The sequence below is a fragment of the Ostrea edulis genome, chromosome 2, assembly GCF_947568905.1.
Source record: "Ostrea edulis chromosome 2, xbOstEdul1.1, whole genome shotgun sequence".
NCBI classification, from domain to species: Eukaryota; Metazoa; Mollusca; class Bivalvia; order Ostreida; family Ostreidae; genus Ostrea; species Ostrea edulis.
In genome coordinates this window covers 37,305,326-37,330,770 of record NC_079165.1, presented here as the reverse complement: position 1 = coordinate 37,330,770, position 25,445 = coordinate 37,305,326, and the positions used below count along the sequence as shown (strand labels likewise).

The window sequence follows — 25,445 nt, the reverse complement described above, 5'->3', positions numbered from 1 at the left end:
TACAATGAAATAGAGAATGATGTGAGGAATATGTGGGGATACCAATTGAATGCTACTTTAGTTCCTTTACTTCGAATTCAAGAGGGGTAGCAATACTTTTTAATAACAATTTTGATTTTAAAGTATGTTTGGAAAAGGGTGATAAAGATGGAAATTATCACATACTGAAGGTATGTATAGAGGGTCATGTGGTTGTTTTATGTACAGTATATGGTCCAAATACTGATTCACCAAATGTTTATGAAAATATCCAACAGTCCATTGAAGAAATGAACTGTAGTAATATCATATGGTGTGGATATTTCAATTTAGTATTAAATCCACAACTAGATTGCTATAATTACAAATCTATTAATAACCCAAAGGCTAGAGAAAAAGTACTAGAAATTATGGAAGGATATAACTATATGGATCCTTTTAGACAACTCCATGAATCGCTTCGAAGGTACACATGGAGAAAGAAAAACCCATTTAAACAAAGTAGATTAGACTTTTTTATCATGTCCGAGTCATTGCTACCTTGTCTTAATACATGTACAGTTGAACCAAGTTACAGGTCTGATCATTCTATGATAACATTGAATTTAACTTTCAATGATTTTAAAAAGGGAAGAGGCTTATGGAAATTCAACAATTCTTTACTTGGTGATAAGGAATATCTAGATTGTATCAGAGAGGTTATTTTGAATTTGAAAAAACAATATGCAGTTCCTGTTTATGATTTTAATAATCTTGATGCAGTGTCAGATGAAGATGTATGTTTCACAATTAATGATCAGTTATTCCTAGAAACTTTACTTATGGAAATAAGTGGAAAAAGCATTTCTTACTCTGCATATATAAAAAATAAACAAGTGAAAGAAGAAAAAAAATTAATAGAAGAAATTAAGGTTTTAGAACAAAATAGTTCTGAACACAATATAGAGGAACTAAATGAAAAACAACAAAAACTGGAAAAACTCAGAAACCATAGACTTCAAGGAATATATGTAAGAAGCAGAGCAAAATGGACAGAAGAAGGAGAAAAACCAACACATTATTTGTGGTTTAGAATCAAGAAATGTTACTAGTGAGATAATTCCCAAACTTATAAAAGATAGTGGGGAGATAATTCAAGACCAGTTTGAAATATTGGATGAAACAAAGCAATTTTATGACAATTTATATTCAATACCTAACCAGGAAATAAACATAGTTGACTTAAGTTCGGAATTAAAGTATGAGGATATTCCCAAGTTATCCAGAGAGGAATCTATGCTTTTAGAAGGTAAAATTACATTGAAGGAGGCTTCTACAACACAAAGTAAAATGAAAGCAAATAAATCACCAGGCTCTGATGGGTTCTCAGCTGAATTTTTTAAGGTTTTTTGGAAATACCTTGGTACATTTGTTGTAAGGTCTATCAACTGTGCATATGAAAATGGCACTCTGTCAATAACACAGAAACGTGGAATTATTACACTTTTACCTAAAGGAGACAAACCAAGACACTATCTTAAAAACTGGCGTCCAATTACACTTCTGAACACTATATATAAAATAGCTTCTGGTACCATTGCATATAGATTAAAGATTTACTTGGATAAACTTATCAATCCTGATCAAACTGGCTTAATTCCTAATAGGTATATAGGAGAAAATACTCGACTAATTTATGATATTATGCAGTATACTGAAGAAGAAGAAAACCCAGGTCTTTTACTACTTATTGACGTTTGAGAAAGCCTTCGATACCCTCGCATGGAATTTTATACAAAAGACCTTAACTTATTTTAAGTTTGGACCTGATATTCATGAATGGGTGAAATTATTCTATCATAACATCATATCTACTATTAACCAAGGTGGCAATCTCTCAGCATCTTTCAATATTCAAAGAGGATGTAGACAAGGTGATCCTTTATCACCTTATATCTTTCTTCTTTGTGCAGAAATTTTAGCTATACAAATAAGAGAAAATAAAAGTATTAAAGGTATAACTATAAATAACAATGAAAAGAAAATTTCACAACTAGCCGATGATACATCAATTATACTTGATGGTAGCAAGGAATCTCTTCTAGAAACAATAAAAGTATTGCGACACTTCTCTGAAATGTCAGGACTAAAGTTAATTTTTCAAAAACCAATACAGTATGGATTGGATAAAAAAAATATAGTCAGGATACCCTTTCTAAAGACTTTCATCTGGATTGGGGGATTTGTAAGTTTACTCTACTTGGAATTAATTTTGATGTAGAATTACAGAACATGTCAAAACTAAATTATCAGCCAAAGCTAAACAGAATAAAATCAATCTTAAATCAATGGGAGAAAAGACATCTGACACCAATAGGAAAAATTACTGTTATCAAAACTCTGGTCTTGCCTCTATTAAATCATATTTTTATGGCAATTCCAAATCCTGATGACAGCTATTGTAAAGAATTAGATAAACTATTCTTTTCTTTCTTGTGGAGCCATTCTCAACATAGAATTAAAAAAGAGGTAATCGTAAAGCAATATGAGGATGGTGGGTTAAAAATGATCAATGTAAAGGCTTTTGTAGCCTCTTTAAAATTGTTTTGGATGAGACAACTCCTTTTTTCAGATAGGGGTTTGCATAATTTCATACCAAATTTAGATCTGAATAAAGTTACTACATGTGGAATAGAATACATAAAAAAAACATAAAGACATCGCTGAAAAACAAATTTTGGGTTGATGTATTTGATTCTTGGATTGAGCTACAGCATAAACAAAATCCATTTACAGTAACAGTAGATATTCCAATATTTTATAATTCTAACTTTCTTGTGGGTGGGAAAGCATTTCTTAATAAATCCATGTTTAACAATAATATTGAATACCTTAATGACCTTATTGATGAAGAGGGTTTGTTCCTGACTTATGAATCTTTCTGTAACATTTATCCAAAAGTAAAAATTAATTTTTTAGAATATATGAGTGTCATAAATGCTATTAAAGCATGGATGAAAAAAGTCAAGTTTGATAAAAAAAAAAAAAAATTAATTAAATTAACAAACCCTCTGATTATGTCGAGTATATACACTCTTCTACGATGCAAAAAATCAAGACAATTTTTATACTCTTCTCAATTAAAACTGCACAGAACCTACTGGTAAAAGAAAGTGGAAAGAAATATTTGAATTAAATGACACAGAATGGAAAATGATCTTCAGATTGCCCTTTAAAGTTACAAGTAATTGTAAACTGCAGTGGTTTCAATACAGAATTCTGAAAAAAAAATTTAGCTTCAAACTCATACTTATTCAAAATCAAAATTAGAGATGATAAGAATTGTACATTCTGTCAGATAGAAGAAGAAACAATTGAACATTTGTTTTGGGAATGTGATAGTGTTCAGCATTTCTTAAGAGAATTTAATAATAAATAATAATAATAAAAATACACTTACATAGCGCCTTATCTAAAAATACTCTAAAGCGCTGTACAACATACTAAAATTTACAATTGTTAATTAAAAGAAAAACCATAGAATACACAACGAATAATCCTTACACATATAAGCATGAATGCAACATTATGTCATAATGGATAAAAAATGGATATAAAATTTGAATTTTGTTTTGAACATAAGACCAATCTTCAAATATCAATAACAAAAAATAATTTTATTTTAGGATTTTGGATGAAAAGAAAAGTATACAAAATAATCTTGTTCTTTGGCTGAAATATTATATCTATACTATGAGGTGTAAAGGGAAGACACTGAATGTAAATGTTGCGATATCGCTAATGAATACATTTTATGAAACTCTCAGACATATTGCAGATAAAAATGGTGAAAAAGATTTGTTTGACACCTGCTGGAACCGCTGGAATCAATTATTTCATTGAGTGTTTGTTTGTTGTTGTTTATTTTTTTTTTATTTAATTTTTTTTTTTTTTTATAAATTTCAATATATATGTACCTTTTTAAAATATATTAAATAATGACTGAATCTCTCTCTCTCTCTCTCTCTCTCTCTCTCTCTCTCTCTCTCTCTCTCTAGAAAATAATATATACATATACCTTTGATAGTTTCTTATAAATATTTTGTACAAGTTTCTTTGCAGAATGTATGTATATATATACTGCATGTATGTTTAATAAAAATAAATATAAAAAAATGTTTGTATATTACGATCCATGAAAAGTTTAAACGAATTTATTTATCACTCATACGATATTTTGTCCGTCTTCCACAGTATGTAGTCCTACGCGTTACGTAATGTGCATAGGAACTGGATCAAGGCGACATAATTCCCAATAAATCAATATTGTAAAAATTGATGGAATTGACACAGGTGTTGTTAAATTCTTCAAGCCTGTCCCTTTCATTTTCTAGCCTAGTTATCGTCATGGTATGGGTTACTTCGTTTACCCGATCGATATATAGAGCTCACGGCGAGTGTGACCGGTCGATAGAGGATGCTTAACCCTCCTAGACGCCTTATCTCACCAGGGATATCCAGGGGTCCGTGTTTGTCAACTCCTTATTTTGCATTCTATATAAGACTTATGAGATTGTTTTTCACCTTTTCATGTAAGAGGAGTTATGGGAACTATGTTGTACAAAACGTCGTTTTCTACCTCCATTTGGCCACCAGGGTGAACATGAAAAGTTCGAAACCATATTGCACATCTACAGGACACCACCAATCATCTTCCAAAAGATAATTTGGCTAGTACGTAAAATGTTAGAGGAATTCTGGGATACATTTTATTTGTTTTTTTAATTAAAAAAAAAACACCCAAAAACATCGTTTAAGAACCCCATTTGCCTCCCAGGATAAAATTGAAAATTAAAAAACCTTATTGCACATCTACAGGACGCCATTTATCATATTTCAAAAAGATTAATTGGTAACTGCTTAAACTAAAAAAGGGGTTTGAGGAAGAAGAAATAGTAAAGGCGGGTATAAAGATTGTATCTACATGTACATGGAAGTTGAAGATAACGAACAATGATCCATCCCATAACTCCTATCAGCAATACAAAATAGATAGTTGGGCAATTACGGACCCCTGGATATATCAAAGGTGGGATCAGGTGCCTAGGAGGAGTAAGCATCCCCTGTCGACAGGTTACACCCGCTGTCAGTCCAATATCTTGATGAGGTAAACAGAGTTATCCGTAGTCAAAATTAGCGTGCTAAGAATGGCCTAACAATCGGTACGAAACATGTCAGACAGGATTTGACCCAATGATAGGTTGTATTGCGAAACTAAATCATTATAACGACCATAAAATTTGCGAAATGCTGACTTTAAACGAGACTGCATCGTAAAACGTACACTAAAATTATTATCAATAATAACATTAAGTGTTGTGTATCACAAATCGTGTTTTAATCACGGCCTAGTTTAATGTTATATCGTCTAATTTTTAAATACCGGTATATGGACAGATCTTCTTCGTCAAGACGCAATGCATTGCTACTTTTTCTACCGTGCTTATTCTACCAGCACACCTCGATTCATTGCATGACTGGTAAAACAAAGTACAATAGAGATCGTTTTCATTTTAATGCTTGCACGTTTCCAGCCTACATAATTATAGCACCATATGGATGTATTGATTCTATCTGTAATATAAATTCTTGCCTCCATCAACATTTGGTTTTCTTACGGTATGAAAAAATCCAATGCTGGTTCATATATATTTACTAAATTCTCTCTTTTGCTTTTAAAAAGAATTTTCTGGGTAATTTATGAAATGTAAAAAATCTCATAATAACTGAATTACATGTTACTGTATTTGGACAGGTCTAAAATTCCCCATTTTTATTAAACATTATAGTGACAAAATGGCATATGTGCTTCTTTGGACCCCTCTATTGATTGCAGGGATGATTTCCAAGATGCATGGTGAATCCAAACCTTGCAAAGGTAATCAAGAATTTTTAGATTTAATTTAGAAATTATTATACAGACAACTGTTGTTCCATATGTGCCACGTTTGCATCGAAGTACATGCAATCTCCTACAGCTGTATTTGGGTCTAGGTCAGTGAACTTCCGCTCTAAAACTACCATAGACTTGATACTTGAAATGCGACATGGTGCACATGTAGCAAAGTATGTAAAACTTATACGGTACCAATTTTGATGCACCAGATGCGCATTTCGAAAAATAATGTCTCCTCAGTGATGTTCAACCGAAATGTTTGAAATCCGAAATAACTATGAAGTTTTAGAGCTAAATATAGCCAAAAACAGTGTGCCAAAAAAGTGGAGCCAAATTCGTCTAAGGATAACGTTCTAATGCATGTTCTAAGATTATTGGTGATCAAGGGCCAAACGGTTGTTTAGTACTCGGCAGAACAAGGTGTACAAGAATGTTCTTCTTCGAAGGCGGGAATAAACAAATTTTAGAATGACAATGATGGTTTGGAAGTTGATAGGTGGTCGTCTGTTGGATACCGGTATCACATTTCGTTTTCTTGAGTAGGTATTTGTATGTGGGTACAAAAAAATCAATTTCGTTTAGAAAAATTGTTTCGAGAATGTTTTTTGGTTGGATTTCAAATATCTTATGCCCGGATTAACAAAGAATGAACTGAATTTGAAGGCGGGTTTTAATGCTCGTTTGTTTGTTGTTGTATTTTAATTTTTTTTTGCATGGAAAAATTTATGAAATCTGGACTAAAATAGTTAAAGCTGTATGACCTGATGTTCATGTATTATTTTTGTGCATTATTACTTTAAAGCAGATCAATTATTTTATAAAGTTATTAACTTTCCCTTAATTACATGCTTGAAAACATCTGCATGTAAAAGAAAACAGTGAGAATATTATTTAGAAAGTAAATAAGTGTGGTACATATATAAATCATCCCATAATAGACGTCTGTATATAGACCCACGCGCGTCAGGGGAATCCCAACATGATGTATTAACTCGTCTAGTTTTAAGGCTGAAAGAGCGTAAAACAAAGAATTGCTAAGAGGTACTTGATATTTTTATTTCTATTAAACTTATGGCACGGTACTGTTGTAACAAAATACACAGCTTTACACAGATAAGACCACCGCTGATCTGAAAGTTTGAACTGGTCACGTGACTATCACTTGAAATGGCAGAGTAACGCGGTTATTTGTAAACATCGATTTAAAATCAAATAATTTGGGTTGAAACAGGTGAAATAATGTATGATATGTCATACAGCCTCATAACTACATACGTGCGATGATTTAATAGCGTTTTTACGAGATGGAAAAAAATATTGTAATTCGGACCATACAGCTTTAAGATAAGTGATTTTTAGGTGAAGTATAAGCCATCCAAATGGCCTATTGGAATCAGTGTCTGCCAGTGGTTTGGCTTCTTTAACACTGGAGCAATTTCAAGTTTTCAAAATCACCATGGGGAATGCTAACCATATTCGATGTAAGGCATAAAATTCCACGATCTCCTTCGTTTTGGGTTCTTTGGGGGTAGGTTAAAAAATTGAAAATAATTAAACCTAAAACGAAAAGAAATCTTTCTACACAAAGTTCACAAACTGTGTATCTGTTTTGTCGGTTGTTTTACGTTCCATTCATTTAGATTATGTGCCGACATCATCAGCTTCAGATGAAGTACCACAAATTATGTATGACGCTCAGAGCCGTTTCAGTGAAGGTTCTGTATCGTTCCAATGCCTACCGTGATCTCCCCTTTATGTGTCATACATGTATCTTAAAAACTCTTGAATTACTTTGCGGAATATTGATGGGCACGGCGCCGGGATCAAAAATTGAATCCAGGGCTTCTGGTTGCAAAGCGAGTGCCCTAACCATTAGACTACCGGGACCATGAGTCGTAGTATTTGTTGGTGTGTTTTTGTTTTTTTTTGTTGCTGTTTTCCTCCACACTCAACAATTTTTCAGTTATCTGGTGGCGCCCAGTTTTTATTGGTGGAAGAGAGAACCCAGATACAATGTTCTTGGGAAGAGACCACCGACCTTCCGAAAGTAAACTGGGAAACGTTCTCACTTACCAGCGCGAGCGGGATTCCAACCCGCGCCGACCTGAGTGAGTCGTGTTCAAATGAAGGCCTCAATGATAGGTTTGAAATTCAGAATGTTAGGGTTTTAGGTTCGACATGATACACCGTTTTCATGGTCCGTCGGATGGAACGTAAAGTAGTGGTCACAATCCCTCTGGCAGGTAAAAGACCGTAGTCAAGAGTAGTCTTATTACGAGCCGCACGGCGTCCGATAAACTTCAAAACCAGACACGTATTGAACTTACAAGCCGGTATATGCCTAAAATATCGTCACGTCGGCATAAAACCCCGAATGAATAAAACAAATAACAATTTTCTTTATTCTTGAACACTTTGCAAACCAACTGGGAATACAGTTATAATGAAGCTTCTGAACTTCGGAAAATGTCTTAACATATTGATAACAAGAACGTGTAAATGTAAATATAACACCTAAAGCAGAATTATGCTGATTACATGTATTCAATGAATAACAATTGGAATATATATATATCATTTCTAAACATTAAGACTCTAGTCATGCAACTACTAAACTTCGCTCATGGATAATTTGAGGGGTTTTAGTCCTAACGGTTTCAATGTCTTTTCTATACAAATGTGATGACAAAGGTTATGCTTACTGCGGCAAAAATAGTATTTCTGCTGTTGTCCTCAATGGAACAGTACTGTTCTTGGACCTTTTTATATTTTCATTGTTAATGAAAAAGTGAAGATAACGAACAGTGATCGATTTTAAAAAAAGCCTAAAGAGAATACAAAACTGAAAGTAGGACAAACACGGACCCCTGGACATATCAGAGGTGAGATCAGACAAACACGGACTCCTGGATACACCAGAGGTGAGATCAGACAAACACGGACTCCTGGATACACCAGAGGTGGGATCAGACAAACACGGAATCCTGGATACACCAGGGGTGGGGTCAAGTGCTCAGGAGGAGTAAGCATCCACTGTTATCTCTAGCACAATAAAGTCTCTTACTGATGATGTACAGACTTATTTCGGTACCTGTCTATTTCTTGCTTTTTACATTGCTGTGCTTTTAAAGATAATTATATTCACATGTACACATGAATTCAACGTACCAACTAGTACATGCAACTATTGATATTCTATGCCCAACTTTTTAGTTAGCAATGGTCTAAAATATCCTTTGTTTGCAGCCCCATCCCTTTCGGTTCACTAAATAATATTTCACTTCATTAGATTTGAATTAAATCATATACTGAAAATCTTCTGATCTAATTTACCGGTAAGACAACCCTAATCAAATCTAGAAATTAATGGCACCCGCAGGGTGAAGGATTCAGGCCGGCCGCAGGGTAGAGTCATAGCATAGGGTTATGGTTTATACACTGGAAATGTTTCTTTATTCCTTCACTTTAGCTGACAAACTATGAACATACAGGCCAATGTCTCTATCAAAATCATGACAATCATGCACCAGAGCGGGGCTATAATTATTACACGCTGAAAATGCATAAACACTTTATGATATATCATTGCTAGGATTTTATTGGTCACCATATGGCTAATGTTGTATGTGTCCTCAGCAGACAGCATTCAAATATTAGGATATATCATTCTAAAGGCAAGGTATCGGAGAGGGAAATTCGAAATGTGAGACAACCGGTGGGTGATCACGGAATGCAAAACATTGAATATCATAAAGATTCTTATGAAGCTTGTCATTTGAAAGGTTGTGCAGGGTAGATATCCTCTATGATCATTTGAGGGGCAGAAGAGGTCAATAAGTGTACAAATTTGCAAAGGCAACGAAAATTTCATGGATTATTTTCCTCATCACAAACACTTTTAATTTCAAACAAACATGATGTCCATTTCTTTGCGTGAAAACACCTAACGTCTTATCACGTGACGGCTACACATGTCTTGTTCATTGCACAAACTCTAGATGTAAGATGACGTAAGTTTGATAGCACTTATTCACATCTTATTTGCTCTTCTTCATTTGAAATACATTTGAAATTACAACTGTGCTACAACTTTAAAAAATCGCTTTTGTCCGAGAGTCAAAAAATTCATATAAATCAAATATTTCAGTACGGCTCATGAAATACTGGTCGAACATAATTGTAGGGAAGTGGGAGCTCATTTTCCATGCACCAAGTGGTATCGGGGAAAGCGTTTTGGAAACTTGGAAGAGGAAGAATACTAAATGTGACGTATTCACCGGAAACTGCCCGTGCTCCATCTATAATGGTTGTCTACCGAATAACATCAGGCTGGAGAAGCATACAAGATATCATAAAAAAATTTCTGAGGAGTCCTTATATTGATTACTGGGAGTGCTACAATATTCAAAAGGTAAATTATACTCTCAAAACAAAATATATTTCAACAAAGTGATTATCGAGTTTACAATGAACAATTTCCACAGACACGTTAAATACATCGGAATGACATAATCAAAGTTTAGATTATTATCCATGTCGCATGGTCGATTTGTTCCACATCAATTATGGAACAATGGTTGTTTAAATGAAAAAGATGAATATAACGAATCAATCTCATAAATCCTATAAAGAACAAAAAACGAGAACATGACATACGGATCCATTGAAACAACGGAGATGGGATTAGGTGTGTAGGAGGAGTAAGCATACCCAGTTGATAGGTCACGTCAGCTGTGAGCCCTTGGCCACATTTCAAAGTGTTAAAAAATGTCTACGACATTTGGGTCATGGGATCAATTGAGGGTCCATAGTTCATTTCTAGCAGCAATACTTCTATCCATTCAATTTTCAAACGTTTTAAAATCGCTGCCAAATATTACGTTCGTCGGATTTCAACCCAATTTAGTTTGTAGAGTTAATTGAGGACCCCAAGTCCATTTCTGGCATCAAAAGTTTGATCAGGGTCCATTTCCGACATGTGGAGGTGTTCTTGGACATTCGTGTTGGCATTCCTACACGGTTATAGGTTGTTTTTATTATTCCTCTTCTTTAATACTGGACTTGTCCACGCGATTTTATGAAAGTGCTTCAAGAGACCCGATTCAAACTTTGTGAGCTGATAGGGGCCACGAGGAGGGGTGCAATCACATTTCGAAATTATCAAAACAACCGCCAATGCGAAATGGCTGCTAAAACCTGTCAAAATATCAAGGTTGTCGGATTTCAACCACATTTTATTTCTAGAGTAATTTGATGACTCCGAGTCCATTTTCAGCGTCAAAAAATTATTTTGTACCGCCATTTTCCGAATGGCCGCAATGTACAGAAATATTTGAAAGTGTTAAACTGTCTATGACGTTTGAGTTGTGGGATCAATTGAAAGTCCATAGTTCATTTTTAGCATCAATATTTCTTTTCATTTCATTTTCTAATGTTTCAAAATGGCTGCCAAAATATCAAGGTTGTCGGATTTCATCCAATTCTAGTTTCTATGATTATTTGAGGATCCAGAGTCTACAGAAGCATATTGTCAATTTGTTATAACAAATTTAACAGGTTATCAATATTACTAATCTGTTATAACAAATTACTAATCTGTTATAACAAATTATTAATTTGTTATAACAAACTAAAAAAAAGATACTGCTGCGGCCCTAATATGCTTCCGTACGAGTGCATGTTCGACACGGAAAGGTGTTCTTATTATTCTACAGCTTCTTATTCTCCTTTTTTCTCCTATAAATGTCCGCAGCCGTTCTCTGTAACCCGTAGATAATAGTATTAGATATAAGGGTTTGGTAGGCCAATGTATCTAGTTGTACAGAAATCAATGTGTTTTCAGATTTAATTTAATTATTAGGATACATTTTGGGGGGGGGGGATCAAATGGAGGTGGAGTCTAACATAGAACTCTGTTGGGAAAATTTAATTTCAAAAGTCAACAGATAGAACCTGAAAAATGTAATAGAGTCCTGGGGATTTAGGAAATGATAAAAGAATGACTGGTCCTACAAACTAGTATCAAGGTCAAGGGACTCCATTGACCTTGACGTCTGACCATGAACATAAAAACTGGTATAACTTTAAAACTGGAACTTATAGCAACATGAGATCTGCAGAAAAGCTAATAGGATGATAAGACCTACAACTAGTATAAAGGTCAAGACAATCCAGTGACTTAAACATATGACCTTGAAACATGAATTTGGTATAACGTTTGAACGGAATTGATAGACATGGGATATTAAGACTGGTATAACTTTAAAACCGGGACTAATACCTACATGGAATTTTCAGAAATGATACAGGTCTACAAACTAATATCACGGTCAAGTGAACCCAGTTACCTAGACCTTGGAACATAAAATTGATAAAACTTGGAATTGATAGTGACATGGGAACTTCAGAAATAAAGAAGGATGATGGGATCTTAAATTAGTATCGAGTTCAAAAGTGACTCCAGTGAACTTGACCTCTGACCTTGAACACAAAACTGGTATAACAGATGGAGACATAGAATCTTGAGAAATGATAAGGGGATACAAACTAGTATGAAGGTCAAATGACTCCTGTGATACTTGACCTTGATAATAAAAACGCGTAATACTTTAGAACTGGTACTGATAGAGACAAGGTCTTTGTGATGTAGATTTTTAAATAAAATCAAAATTGGAATGGATTTTGTGCAAGTTAGTTATTAATATGAAGGAACATGGAAATACTTAGGAAAAGCCACTTTTATACAGCCAATACTTCGCTTGGGAGACTGTTTGTTATCTCCATCTTTTCATAGTAGGCAGCTTATAATCATATTTTTATTTTATTTCTTTATTTTGATCTCGTTGGTTTATACCATGGTTCAATTATCAAGCCATAGACTACATGTGTATATCTTCTTCATAACTACAGTTTACCAACGTGTAGATTCTGCTGAATTTTCTTCTCGTTTATCAACCTCAAGTTAAACTAGTCCTGGAATTAAGGGGTCAGTTCATTTTGTGTTGAGCATCTGGAATATCAACAAGATACATGCAACAACGAATGAAATCCTTCATAACAAATCAGTGTAAACAACCCCGTGGATACAATATAAATGAAAAAAAATATACAATACAGATGAAACTTATATAATACAATTGAAAAACTGTACAGTACAAAATGGAAAATTATAAACCCCAAAATAAAAAATTATACTATACAGATGAAACATACAAAACAAATGGAAAATTATATAGAATACGAATAAAAAATTATACAATACAAATGAAAAAGTATCGTACTACAGTATTTGTAATAAAAAATCACGATATAAAACTGGAAATTCATATGAAATATGAATGGAAAATTATACAATACAAATGGAAAGTATATGATACAAATAATACCATATTTATATATAGCACCCTTTTCATACACTATGTACGCTCAAAGGTGCTTTACAATGCATACATACCTTACTACAGAATCTTATACACATAATACATAGAAAATAAATAAAACATTAAAAAGCAATGATATAAAAGGCATTATCACATGTAAACAGTCCGTAGCTGTACCTATCCTAATTGTACATATAAAACATGAAAACACAAGATACCAGAAATATGCTAGATAAGAATAAACATCAGAATCAGGGCGTATTAAAATAATAATAATGAAATACACACACGCACACACAGCATATAATGTATCAGTTATAATACATTAAAATATAATTTTTTTAAATTTTGATAAAACATCACAAAATGGTACTCGAAAACTAAAACACACAGTCAAAACAGACAAGATAATCTTAATGCACTGAAAAGATAGAAACTAGTCCAGGAAAACTTGATGGAAAAATGTGTTTTCAGTGACTTCTTGAACGCACACAGTGTTCTACAGTCCCTTACATGTTCTGGAAGGGAATTCCACAGTTTTGGAGCTATTGTTCTGAAACACCGATCCCCGTACGTAACGGTTCGACTTTTTGGAACAACTAGAGTGACCGATTGTTTTATAGACCTAAGATTTCGGGTAGGCTTATATATCTCTAGTAATCGTTTGATATAAATTGGGCACTCATCATGTAAGGCTTTGTAAGTATCTTATATTGTGCCCTATACAGCACAGGTAACCAGTGTAGTTCTCTTAGTATTGGAGTGATATGGTTGTAACGAGAGGTCCTGGATATGAGACGTGCGGCAGTGTTCTGAATATGTTGGAGCTTGCTCAGGACTTCTTTGAAACACCAACCAGGAGAACGTTACAGTAATCTAACCTTGATGTAACTTGGGAGTTCACAAGAGATTTAGTTGCTTCTGTTGTTAAATATTTTCTGATGTGGCCTATTTGCCGCAACTGTGCATAACAAGATCTGTTGACAGAGTTCACTTGTTTCTCCATATTCATCTTGGAGTCAAACATGACACCACGATTTCGAACGCAGGTTGAAGGATTAATTTGTGAGTCACCTACTGTCACTGAAATGTTTCTAATGAGATTTGCATTACGACCAGATGCAAACACAGTGACCTCGGTCTTATTTGTGTTGAGTTTCAACATATTGCCATGCATCCAAAACACGATGTCGTATAGACAGCGCTCAATACGATGCAATGTCTCTTCCTGTGTAGCTATGCCCGTAGGCTTAAAAGACAGATAAAGCTGAGAGTCATCAGCGTAAAAATGGTGATCAAGTCCATGATATCTACAGATGGAACCAACTGGTTTTGTGTACATTGTATAGAATTTGGGACCCAGCACTGATCCTTACGGCACACTGAAATTCATTTTCACTGACCTTGACTTGGCACCATCTATGCAGACCGTTTGGTGACGGTCACTGAGGTAAGATGATATCCAGCTTAGAGATTTGCCTGTTATTCCGAACAGATGTTCAAGTCGGTGCAACAGGGTAATGTGTTCGATAGTGTCAAATGCAGCGAAAAGATCCAGCATCACAAGTATAGTGACATCATTTTGGTCTAAAGATTGTAGTATATCAGTCTGTACCTTCAGTAGTGCAGATTCCGTGGAATGGAACTACCTATATGCTGACTGGTGTTCTTCATGAAGTTTTTTAATGTCAAATGGTCTTCAATACGGGAGTTCACTACCTTTTCTAGAACCTTTGAAACAAAAGGCAAATTGGACACAGGTCTATAGTTCTTAAGAGTATTTGGTTCAAATGCAAAATTACACAATATAAATGGAAATTTCACAATACAAATGCAAAACCATACCATAAAAAAGAAAAAAGATCACAGATTGCAACGTTTGGCATGCCATTCTGATAACGAATTGTGATACAAATGTATATAGTTTGCAAAAATGTAAATTCTATTACAGAAATTAATTCTACAGAACGTTCAAGAATTTGTGTTATGAAACTGCTCTAAAATAGATATAGAATATATACAAACACAATAAGGTATATGTATATTAAAATAGATCATAATGATAAACTAAATTTTCTGTAATGTACCTCGTTGTAAAGCGTTTCTCAAAAAGTGCAAGTGAAGAATGATGCAAATTGAATTCATAAACAAGGGTATGAAACACTTTCTGTATGACTGTATCAATGTAAATAAGAATGGATAACATGGTATGTACAGTTTTGCAGTTCGATGTACAATTCAGTGAATACACAGTATTGTTTGCCCTACTTTTGATTATATATTTTTTATGGGATGTGTGAGATTGGTCACTGTTTGTTTTCTTCACTCTTCATTCTTGGATTTTACATTAAAAAATCACACTCTATTATTCTCCACTTCCGAAAGGAAAAAAAAGTTCAAAAGAAAAATTGTGAAGCTTATGTAATTTTCCTGAATCTTATTGTTATCAATGAATTTTATATTTAAATAATTGGATCTTTTAAACGGGTAATTGTTTTTACTTATTTGCACAATTTTAGTACAAATGTAATTCATTATACTTCTAAGATTTCTTTCTCCAAAGGTCAGGCTTGAACTGAATACACGGGGTAAAACAGTTGCATTTATAGAATTTAATGGACGCGGCTCCAACTACATGAACTGGTTTCACAACAGCAGAATTCTCAGAACATCTTGGACTGACATGCATAAAAGCGGACGTTACAATTACTTCTCTATCGACAAGTAAGCATTTATCAAAACTTACCCATTTTACAATCATTTGATACATGTAAATCTATCATACTCGTCTCTTCAAATGAATATGGTAAGGTAATCCAATTTTTTCAGAGAAAGGGATTTTCATTCATCATTATTACATTTTTAAAACTATCTAACCCGACACCCGTTTACTTCGTTTTACTGATTATTTCGACCCTTTTGTCCTTTTCGAAATGCTCTTTACAATGTGTAACCCAACATGAAGTTTCTGTCTAATTCAACTCAAAATTTGCCTCCTAGAACACGTCAAACTAAAGAGTTTTTACTGTATTTTTTCTCTGTAGGGAGACCCGCTTCGGCAGGAAGTTCTTTATTAACCATAGTTATCCCTCCGGAGGCTGCCCTCGAGATGTCGGCTGGTTTGTCGTCGCAGAGCGTAAAGGGGGCAAACCATGTACTTGGGAAAAATACACGACATACCCCCAATTTCTCTATAGCAAACGTGGAAAGATGGGAAGATGGGTAGATAAATGTAAAAAAAAATTTTTTAAGTTTTTTAAAACTAAAAAAAAAAAAGTAATCTATAGCTATACCAATTAACACCCTGAGATGAAGAATCAAACATACGTTTAAATGTGATCCAAAAGCTCAATTATATTTTATCAATTTTCACGTTTAAAATTCTCGCTTAGAATGAAATATATCATGATATATTTGAAAGATACAACTTACATTATCAATTTAAGATTCAAATATCTATTCTAAAATTCACCTAATGCTTATCCGTGTCTGTTCTTTTTCTTGTAGCATCAACTGGAAAAGCAGAGGTTCTCAATATCTACGTTCAAAGAAAATAAAACTCTACACCATATTTGAACATTATTCAGATTTATAATATTGCATGAAAATTTTTCCTTTTCATTATACAGTTAGATGTATCTCTCAATAGGAACACTTTAATAGATGAATAAAAAGTATACAACTACTTGCAAACTATAGATAAACTACACGTAAAGGGAAAGAACTCTAGCATATCACACTTAGCTAAGGATTTTGAATATAATCCATTCTGAGCATTTGAATGGAAACTTGATAGCGTTGCCAAAGCTCTCTCTCTCTCTCTCCCCCCTCTCTCTCTCATATATATATATATATATATATATATATATATATATATATATATATATATATATATAAAGCACAGAAATAGCAATGAACTCTTAAATGAACATAACTGCCCTAAGTGAAGAAATAATTACTATAAAGCACAGAAAATTTCACTTTATGTGGATACCCACTTCCGCCCCTACCCGGGGTTGAACTCACGACCTGCGGAACCAAATCTCCTAGCAGCATGTAACCAGCGCGCTCGACCATCTAGGCAAGTCCTGCGGAACCAAATCTCCTAGCAGCATGTAACCAGCGAGCTAGACCGCTCGACCATCTAGGCAAGTCGAATTGCCTAGATGGTCGAGCGGTCTAGCACGCTGGTTACACACTGCTAGGAGATTTGGTTCCGCAGGTCGTGAGTTCAACCCCGGGTAGGGGCGGAAGTGGGTATCCACATAAAGTGAAATTTTCTGTGCTTTATATTTATATATATATATATATATATATTGCAAAAATCTCTTTTTATACGAGAAGTAGGTCAGTATCTTCGTATCATTCCAGTCCTTAAAAGTAATGGACCACGAAGGGGCCCGGCTCCATTACTTTTAAGAAATGGAGAGATACTCGGACCTCAACTTATACGTGGTCCTGTGTACTGTGTTATATTCGCCCAGACACATTAATAAAATTCGCCCAGGCGCGGATCCGGCTTTCTAATTGCCAAGGGATGTCCAAAAGTCTGGGAGTCTGTTAACTCCTGGATTTCTACGTTTTTACCTCTACTGTAGACAATGCAAAATCATTACTCAAATTGATGCATAACAACGAACATAAATGCATATTTGGAATATCTACGACGAAAAACTAGTGGATGCTAGCCGTTTATTTTATTTATAATTTTACCATATCTAACCACGAGGAGGACTCGACATTTAGGACCGTTTTTGTTTTCGGCTTCACTAGAGGTCATTGGTAAGGGGCAACCTATGTACAGGTGTGTTTTGATGTCCGGAAACATATCGCCGTCTGTAATTCTAAACGTTGCCAGCAAACTGCCGGGTCTGTCTTCTTTCATATTTACACAAGCTCCACTCCACCCTAACAGCACCGACTTTTGCGTGCCCGGGGGGGGGGGGGGGGGGGGGGGGTTAACGTCCCATCCGATGGTCATAAAAGTTAAAAATGCATAAACAGATAAAAATAGTTCATTTCGTGTACATATGAACAGTTATATTATAAAAGTATTCAAATTTTTCTGTAAAAATTAAAGACCGTCATCAAGATGTACATTTTCTAAGTCTTTCCCCAAAACATCAGGTCATATTCTAAGCGACTAACGTCAGAATCGCCCAATTTAATCAATTTAATATCCATTTGATCAGGGACCAGTTATAATAATGAATTCCTGTGGCCATAGTTTTTCTGGAACCTACAACTTACATTCAAGTCTGTATTTATTCCTATATTTTCCTATAAACTTGAAGGTTCCTATATTTTCCCTATAAGTCATTAAAATCCCTACAAAGCCCTATATATCCAAACAATGACAGTCCTATAAATGATTAAAAAACCCAAAAAATCTAGGAGCTGATGATTGTTATGAAGAGAATAACTATGATTGTATAAGAACTGTCTATTGGATGGAAAACTTCACATCTGAAAGGATTTTGTCTTTGTTTATATTTAATATTGTTTATTCGATTCTCCAGTAAGATACTATGCGTGCTAGATTATATTTATGCAGAAACAATAAACTTTGATACAAATTCTTTAATAAAAACCTTATAATTCCTTTAAATCTGTTGTGAAATCCCTATATTTGCCCTATAAACTGCAAAACAAAACAAAAATTCCTACAATCCTATATTTTTTAAAGACCAAATGTGGTTTGACACCTTGTTACAATGTAATTATCAAGAAAGGGGATACGAATATCAACCTTAAAATAATTAAATTTGGCTACTTTTCCTTATTCAGTAATTCTGAAATAAGTATGAATATGCTTAGAGTGGAAAAGAAACACAATTTAGTCACTTCATCGTCATTATAAGTAATTATCATTTGATCAACTATTAATACTAAAATATTATAGAATATCGATGGAGGATCTTTAATTTTTTATCTAAGAGATTTTATGTTCGTTAGTTAATATGACTTGCCAAGTAGCCTTTGCTTGTTACTTGATAAAGGCAGTGAAAACAGGGCAGTGGTGTGAATTGAAAAAATGTCATTTATTTTGAAAATGACGAAGTTATATAACAGAATATCTAGTGGGGGTCAGAATGAGTCGAAAACAAAAAATACAAGAACATATGTATCACATAGGTATGATTATGCAATCTGACCCCCTACAACACATAATGACATATCGAAATAGAGCTGCCTGCAATCAAATAAGGTGGGTTTTACAAATAAAACAAGCTAGCTCACACAAATCAAAGTAGCATAACAAAGGAGGATGTGGAGGGTGGGTATCAAATTAATTTTCTTTGTGTACACAAATACTTGAGCATTCTTTGCACACCAAGCGAACAAAGAGGAATGACCAAAGCGTCCTAACGGCGCGTTGTGATTGGTCATCCATGTAATAGGCTAAGTACGGGGCCCTAAAACAAAACATTACATCATCTTAAGTTTGCCTGATCGGAAATTTCCACCCAACTGTGCAAGACAGCCACGATAAGAAACATACCAATATGAGGCATCCCAAAAAGGGGGGCCTCAAACAGAAAAATTTCCATACCCAACATCCATCAAACGTGAAAGAAACAAATTTAACCTGTTATACAAAACATATATATTTACCATATTTTACTTATCCAAAATATACACAATTAACACGGTACATAAAAGTCATTTTCTACCATAATTACTTATTTATGAGGATGGCAAGCAAAAACAAGCCAGAAAAAAAAATCATAAGAAACAGACATCATGTTGGGTCCGGACACAGCTAATGAGAAAACCCAAAGCTTAAACTCAGAGTTATATACCGTTCGTTGGCCGAGTAACATTTAAATCATAATTGTACAAATGTTAATGAGTTAACTCGCGTAGATTTAACATGAAACCAGAAAATTTGTTTTTATAAATATATATATTGGGGGCCGTTGGTATATACTGTAGCTGTGTCACTTCACCATTTGAAAGATTTCCCCTGTATAAATGTATTCATTTGTAATAGTCATATCATATTGGTCCCACACAGGTCCATAACGAAGTTGATTCATTGTTACTTACAATTCTTGCACAGAAATTTCAGTCACTGTATATAACCTTGCTCTGAAATGATATCAAAAAACGTTTTCCTGTACTAAATTACATAAACCCTTGCGCCCTTTTTGTAGCCCCATCCTGACATGTAACTTTACAAGTACATGTTCAACGGCATAGTACGTCGATGTGTAAAATAAGAGTAAGTACCACCAACGGTACATAATATGCCCACAAGGTTTTTCTACTAAGTAATATTACGAACTTGACTTTTGACTTCTGACCTAGAAAAGCAATAAGTTGTGATATCTTTACCTTTCATGTACCTACAACCACTGGTGTCATCTTTAACGATACAATGATTGATTGCGGTTTTATGCCGTTTTGGCAATAATTCACCCACATTTACAGCGATCAACTGATTGAAATGTGTTTGGTTGAGTGTTTGGGTTTCCCTGACGGCCCCCAGTGAGCCTGCTCTTTCGAAAATCAGGAAAACGGTCTTTTGCGGGGGGTGGGGGGTGGGGTGGTTAACGTCCTCCGACGGTCATAAAAGTTAAAAATGCATAAACAGATAAAAATGGTTCATTTCGTGTACATATGAACAGTTGTATTATAAAGGTATTCAAATTTGTCTGTAAAAAACGCATTCCTGTAAATATTGTATAATATAATGATTGTCAATATTTGTAAAAAGTTCTTGCATTTATTGCACATTACCAAAACATTTATTAAGTATGGGCGTAAAATCACTGCATTCTAAAAGAATGTGATATATTATAGTTAATGGACAGTCACGAGATTCACATGTACATTCAGGCCTAAGTTCTCTGTTTAGTAGGTTAGAAAATTCCAGATATATGTGCAGAAATGCGGAGTTTAGTTATATTCTTTCTCTGATCAAAGTTATTAACAATAGAGAGGTAATGTTCTCTTCCAAAATTGTTTTTGAATGAAGCATAAGTTCTTATAGTTTGCCATTGTTTTGTTGCTCCTTTTCTTTCAACCATAACTTGATGTAATAATGCTTATAATATTTGACAACTTCTTTTTAAAAGAATGGGGACTTTGTTTTGATAGATCTATTTTTTTAAAGTTCAAATAATTGATTCAACATTGTTTGGATGGGTCATTAAACCGCGATGGTTTATATAATCAAAACAACACACACTTTTCGGTCTCGGTTGTGTGATGCAAAATTCGAGGATTTAAGACTGGTACCTTATGCTGAAAATGTTACTTATTGGATGCCGATGTTATGCATAACCATAAAAGATATATTATTCTAATTGTAGCTGTCAAACTTAGATGCAATCTGAGTGTGTAGAGGTTCTTTGATTCCCTCATAAATTAAAAAGTTTATCAATATATTGTTGAATTCTTTTCTTTAATGAAATATTGTCATCGTATTGTCACGTTTATTTCAAAATTGAAAATATTAGTTGTTATTTGTTCACTGTTTAAAACATTATGAAAATGGCACGCAGTATTTTTCGTACTTTTTCTAAATTATATTGATCCTCTATCATGAAATGAAAATGGTTTTTAAACATTTCGATTACAAATTCTCCACCTGTTAAAATTCCCCTCACAACGACACGATTTGTTTACAAATGGCCGCGTACAGTGTCGTTCATAATCTAACTGAGGAGTACCTCACGTGTCGCATTTGTTTACATGCCTACGATCGACCCCGTCACCTCCATTGTCAGCATTCTTTCTGCACCGATTGTATACGACAGCTTGTTACGACACCCATAAATGAGCGTAAACTCGACAGATTGACTTGTCCACTATGCCGATCCGACGTCATAATTCCAGCCAACGTTTCGCATGACGACTTCGTCAATACTTTGCCTCTGGATTCGCTGATTGTTGACCTACAAACTACATTATCTCGCCATGACCGGAATCCGGAAATAACGCCAATAACAAACAGAGAGAACTGCAGCGAGCATATCGGGAGGTCGCTCGATCATTACTGTTTTCATCATGCGCGTGTAATATGTGTGCAGTGCATCGACACCTTTCACTCGGGAGCGCATTGTCGCTGTCTGCCAATAAAAGATTCTTACTGTGAACTGCAACCTCAAATAGATCGTGTGCTACAGAAACTCAAGTCACAGGTAAGTAATCCGTTTTGTGTACCTTGCAATGTTCAATGTACTTGCGTGTAGTATCTACGGATTTTGTTTAATCTTTGGTAATGTGTTCATTCCCCTTTGTACATTTTCTCGAGTGCGTGAAACTAGGTCATGTACACTCGGATGAAATGCCCATTCAGCAATGTGTTTAAATATCTTAGCCTATACAGTGATACGGCGTTACTCTTACGAACTGGGGGAAGCGAAGAACATTGTCATTAAGACCTTTATATGGAATCGGCACCATTGGTAGGAATTATATGACAAACAACCTTTTCAAACGTTTATCAGATGACTGTATCATGAAGTCTGATAAAGATATTTTTAAATGAGGTAAGCAAGTGAATTTGGGTTCTTTGAGTAACAGCTGTGACTTGCATGAGTTTCTATATTTAATGAAACCCCGATGGATAGCAAATTAAAGCTAAGGTTGTTCAGATCATTGTGTTTACCTTCAGAAAGAATTCGAAGCTAAACGATCGCAGTCTGAGGCAATGTACATTTGTAAATATTTGTATCATGAACTCATTTGACTAGTGTTAGCTCAATTTCGATTATTCATAAATAAAAGTTGTGATATCAATAACTGCAAGGAAACGATCTCAATGAAATTGGCAGTTAATATTTGATGAATTGTATCATTCAATGAAGTGTAGGGGTTTTTGTGTTTTTTTATTTTTATAGCTTGATGAAGCAGAACTGGAAACCATACACGATCGTTCATTTGAGAAAAGCAAACAGAAAACATTAGACGATATTACTGAGTTGGAACAGAGGATAAACAACATACTCGAAGCCTGCAAGCGACAAATTTCAGTTCTTCGCTCAGATGTCGCGAGGTTTAACAGGGAGTACATTGTGAAAAGAAAAGAATTCTTTACAGTTGTGCATTCCTTACTAGAAACCACGACTCATTTTGAATATCTCAAACGAGATAAGAAATACAAAAACTTGATTGAACTGCTGCCGTTTGTCGAAAGTAAATTAGAAAACGGTTCCTTTCATTTGGGATGTTTACCGACCGACAACCAATCAGTTAATCTCAATTTCACTTTGTATGACGAGGTCAAAGAATTCATTCGTCGCTTTTCAGCAGTAGGTTTTGTGGAACTGAAGGGAGTAAAGAGTGCTTTGAACACTGAGTTTTCACATTTGCAACTGGAATCAACTATTTCTGGGGGTACACCTCCTCTCTCTATCAGCCATATCCTAAGCAGGAAAAACTGAGAATGGCTGAGAATAAACTTGTCTGTAGTGTTGATCGGGAATTTGATGCTAAACTACCCGATGAATTGTCTTGCTACTTAAACAAAATTGTTTTTCTGCCATTCACTAACGATATATGTCTATTAGACAGAGAAAATGCCAAACTGAAACGATTTTCTATTCTTGGTAACATTAAAGGATCACTCTCCCTGATCGACGTCCCCCACTCTATGTGTTGTATGCGTGAAAATGGGAACATCGTGATAACAAAACCAGATAAATCAATTTTGGAGATTGTCGAAACTTCACGAGAGAAATTTAATATTCAGAGATATATCCAGACCGACAAAAAGTATTTTGGAATTTGTCAAGTTTCGGAAAATCGAGTTGCAGTCTCCTCATGGTCTCAGTCATGCATCGATATCATATCTGTACACGGTATGATAGAAGTATCAATCTCAACGGAAATGTTTTTTGCTTCTCCGGAAAGTGTTCCCAATATGCTATGCATCACGTCAGAGGGCCATATCGTGGTAACGGAAGTCAAGAATAAAGTTCGTTGTATTTCACAGGAAGGAAAGGAATTGTGGCAACTATCTGTGAACGGTCATATTGGAGACATATCGCGTGACCCTGTAACCAAAACGTTGTACATAGCATTGAAAGACGAAGGAACTATTCTGAGTGTTAGTGAATCTGGGAGTAGAATATCAAATATATTGTCATTTACGGATAAAATCCCAGTTTCTCTAGATGCAAATGACCAGAACATTTGTGTTACAGATAAAAATGCGAAAGTCATTGTATGCAACAAGAATTGACTTCATTGAAAATGCAATGTTTTTAAATAGAAATAGAATAGGTCTTTCTTTATCATCATTTAAAAGAATGTTTATCGTATCAGTTTAAAGATTGTAACATTTTAGTATAATATGCGTATTATACATATGTAGATATTAAAAACAGGATTTTTATTATATACATTTAACGGGTACTTGTTTTTATTGATACGCTTATAGCACACAATTTTGGCGCTTTTAGCGCTTGACGTTTTTGTTTAAAAATCATTGCAATTAATTAATACTGTAAGTATTGAATGATAAGGAATGGATTTTTCAGCATAGTGTGTTATTGGGTTACCGTTAGGTGTAGATCACGCTCTGTATTTCGTGTATAAACGTACTCTTTAGTACTGTGATACTCCAACATATTTTGCTATTGAGCTCCTTCCATAATTCATGATATTTTAGTGAACCGATCAAAGAAAGCTTATCCAGAACTTTTTATAGTTTATTCAATATAACCAAAGGATGTTTTAATTTCAAACGTTCAAATTAACAGGGTACTTATTTAATACACAATTTTACTCAATAAATTTAGATTTCAAGAAGGTTGGTTGGTTGTGTATTGTTGAACGCCCCACTCGAGAATATTTCACTCGTATGGAGACGTCACCATTGCCGGTGAAGCGCTGCAAAATTTAGGCCTATGCTCGGCACTTACGGCCTTTGAGCAGGGAGGGATCTTTATCGTGTCACACCTGCTGTGACACGGGACCTCGGTTTTTGCGGTCTCATCTGAAGGAGCACCCCATTCAGTCGCCTCTTACGACAATCAAAGGGTACTGAGGACCTATTCTAACCCGGATCCCCACGGGGTTATTTCAAATCTCAAGAAGGTATGTTCTGTACGGTCATAATCTTGACTACAATTTTACTTACTGCACCGATCACGGTCAGTGTCTTTTGTGTAGGTTGCGGGTTTGAGTCCACTCACAAG

At 34.7% G+C, this 25,445-nt stretch overlaps 1 protein-coding gene and 1 pseudogene across 1 annotated transcript; both read left to right on the top strand.

Annotated features, from left to right (window-relative positions):
- The first annotated feature begins 5,788 nt into the window (after positions 1-5,788).
- On the top strand, positions 5,789-16,870 carry LOC125682205 (uncharacterized; annotated as a pseudogene).
- Positions 16,871-21,911: 5,041 nt separating this feature from the next.
- LOC125681884 (tripartite motif-containing protein 59-like) lies at positions 21,912-25,057 on the top strand. The gene is made up of 2 exons (XM_048922138.2): positions 21,912-22,442; positions 23,145-25,057. Exons 1-2 carry the CDS (start codon positions 21,930-21,932, stop codon positions 23,685-23,687), a joined length of 1,056 nt encoding a protein of 351 aa, XP_048778095.2. The 5' UTR covers positions 21,912-21,929; the 3' UTR covers positions 23,688-25,057.
- Positions 25,058-25,445: the final 388 nt, after the last annotated feature.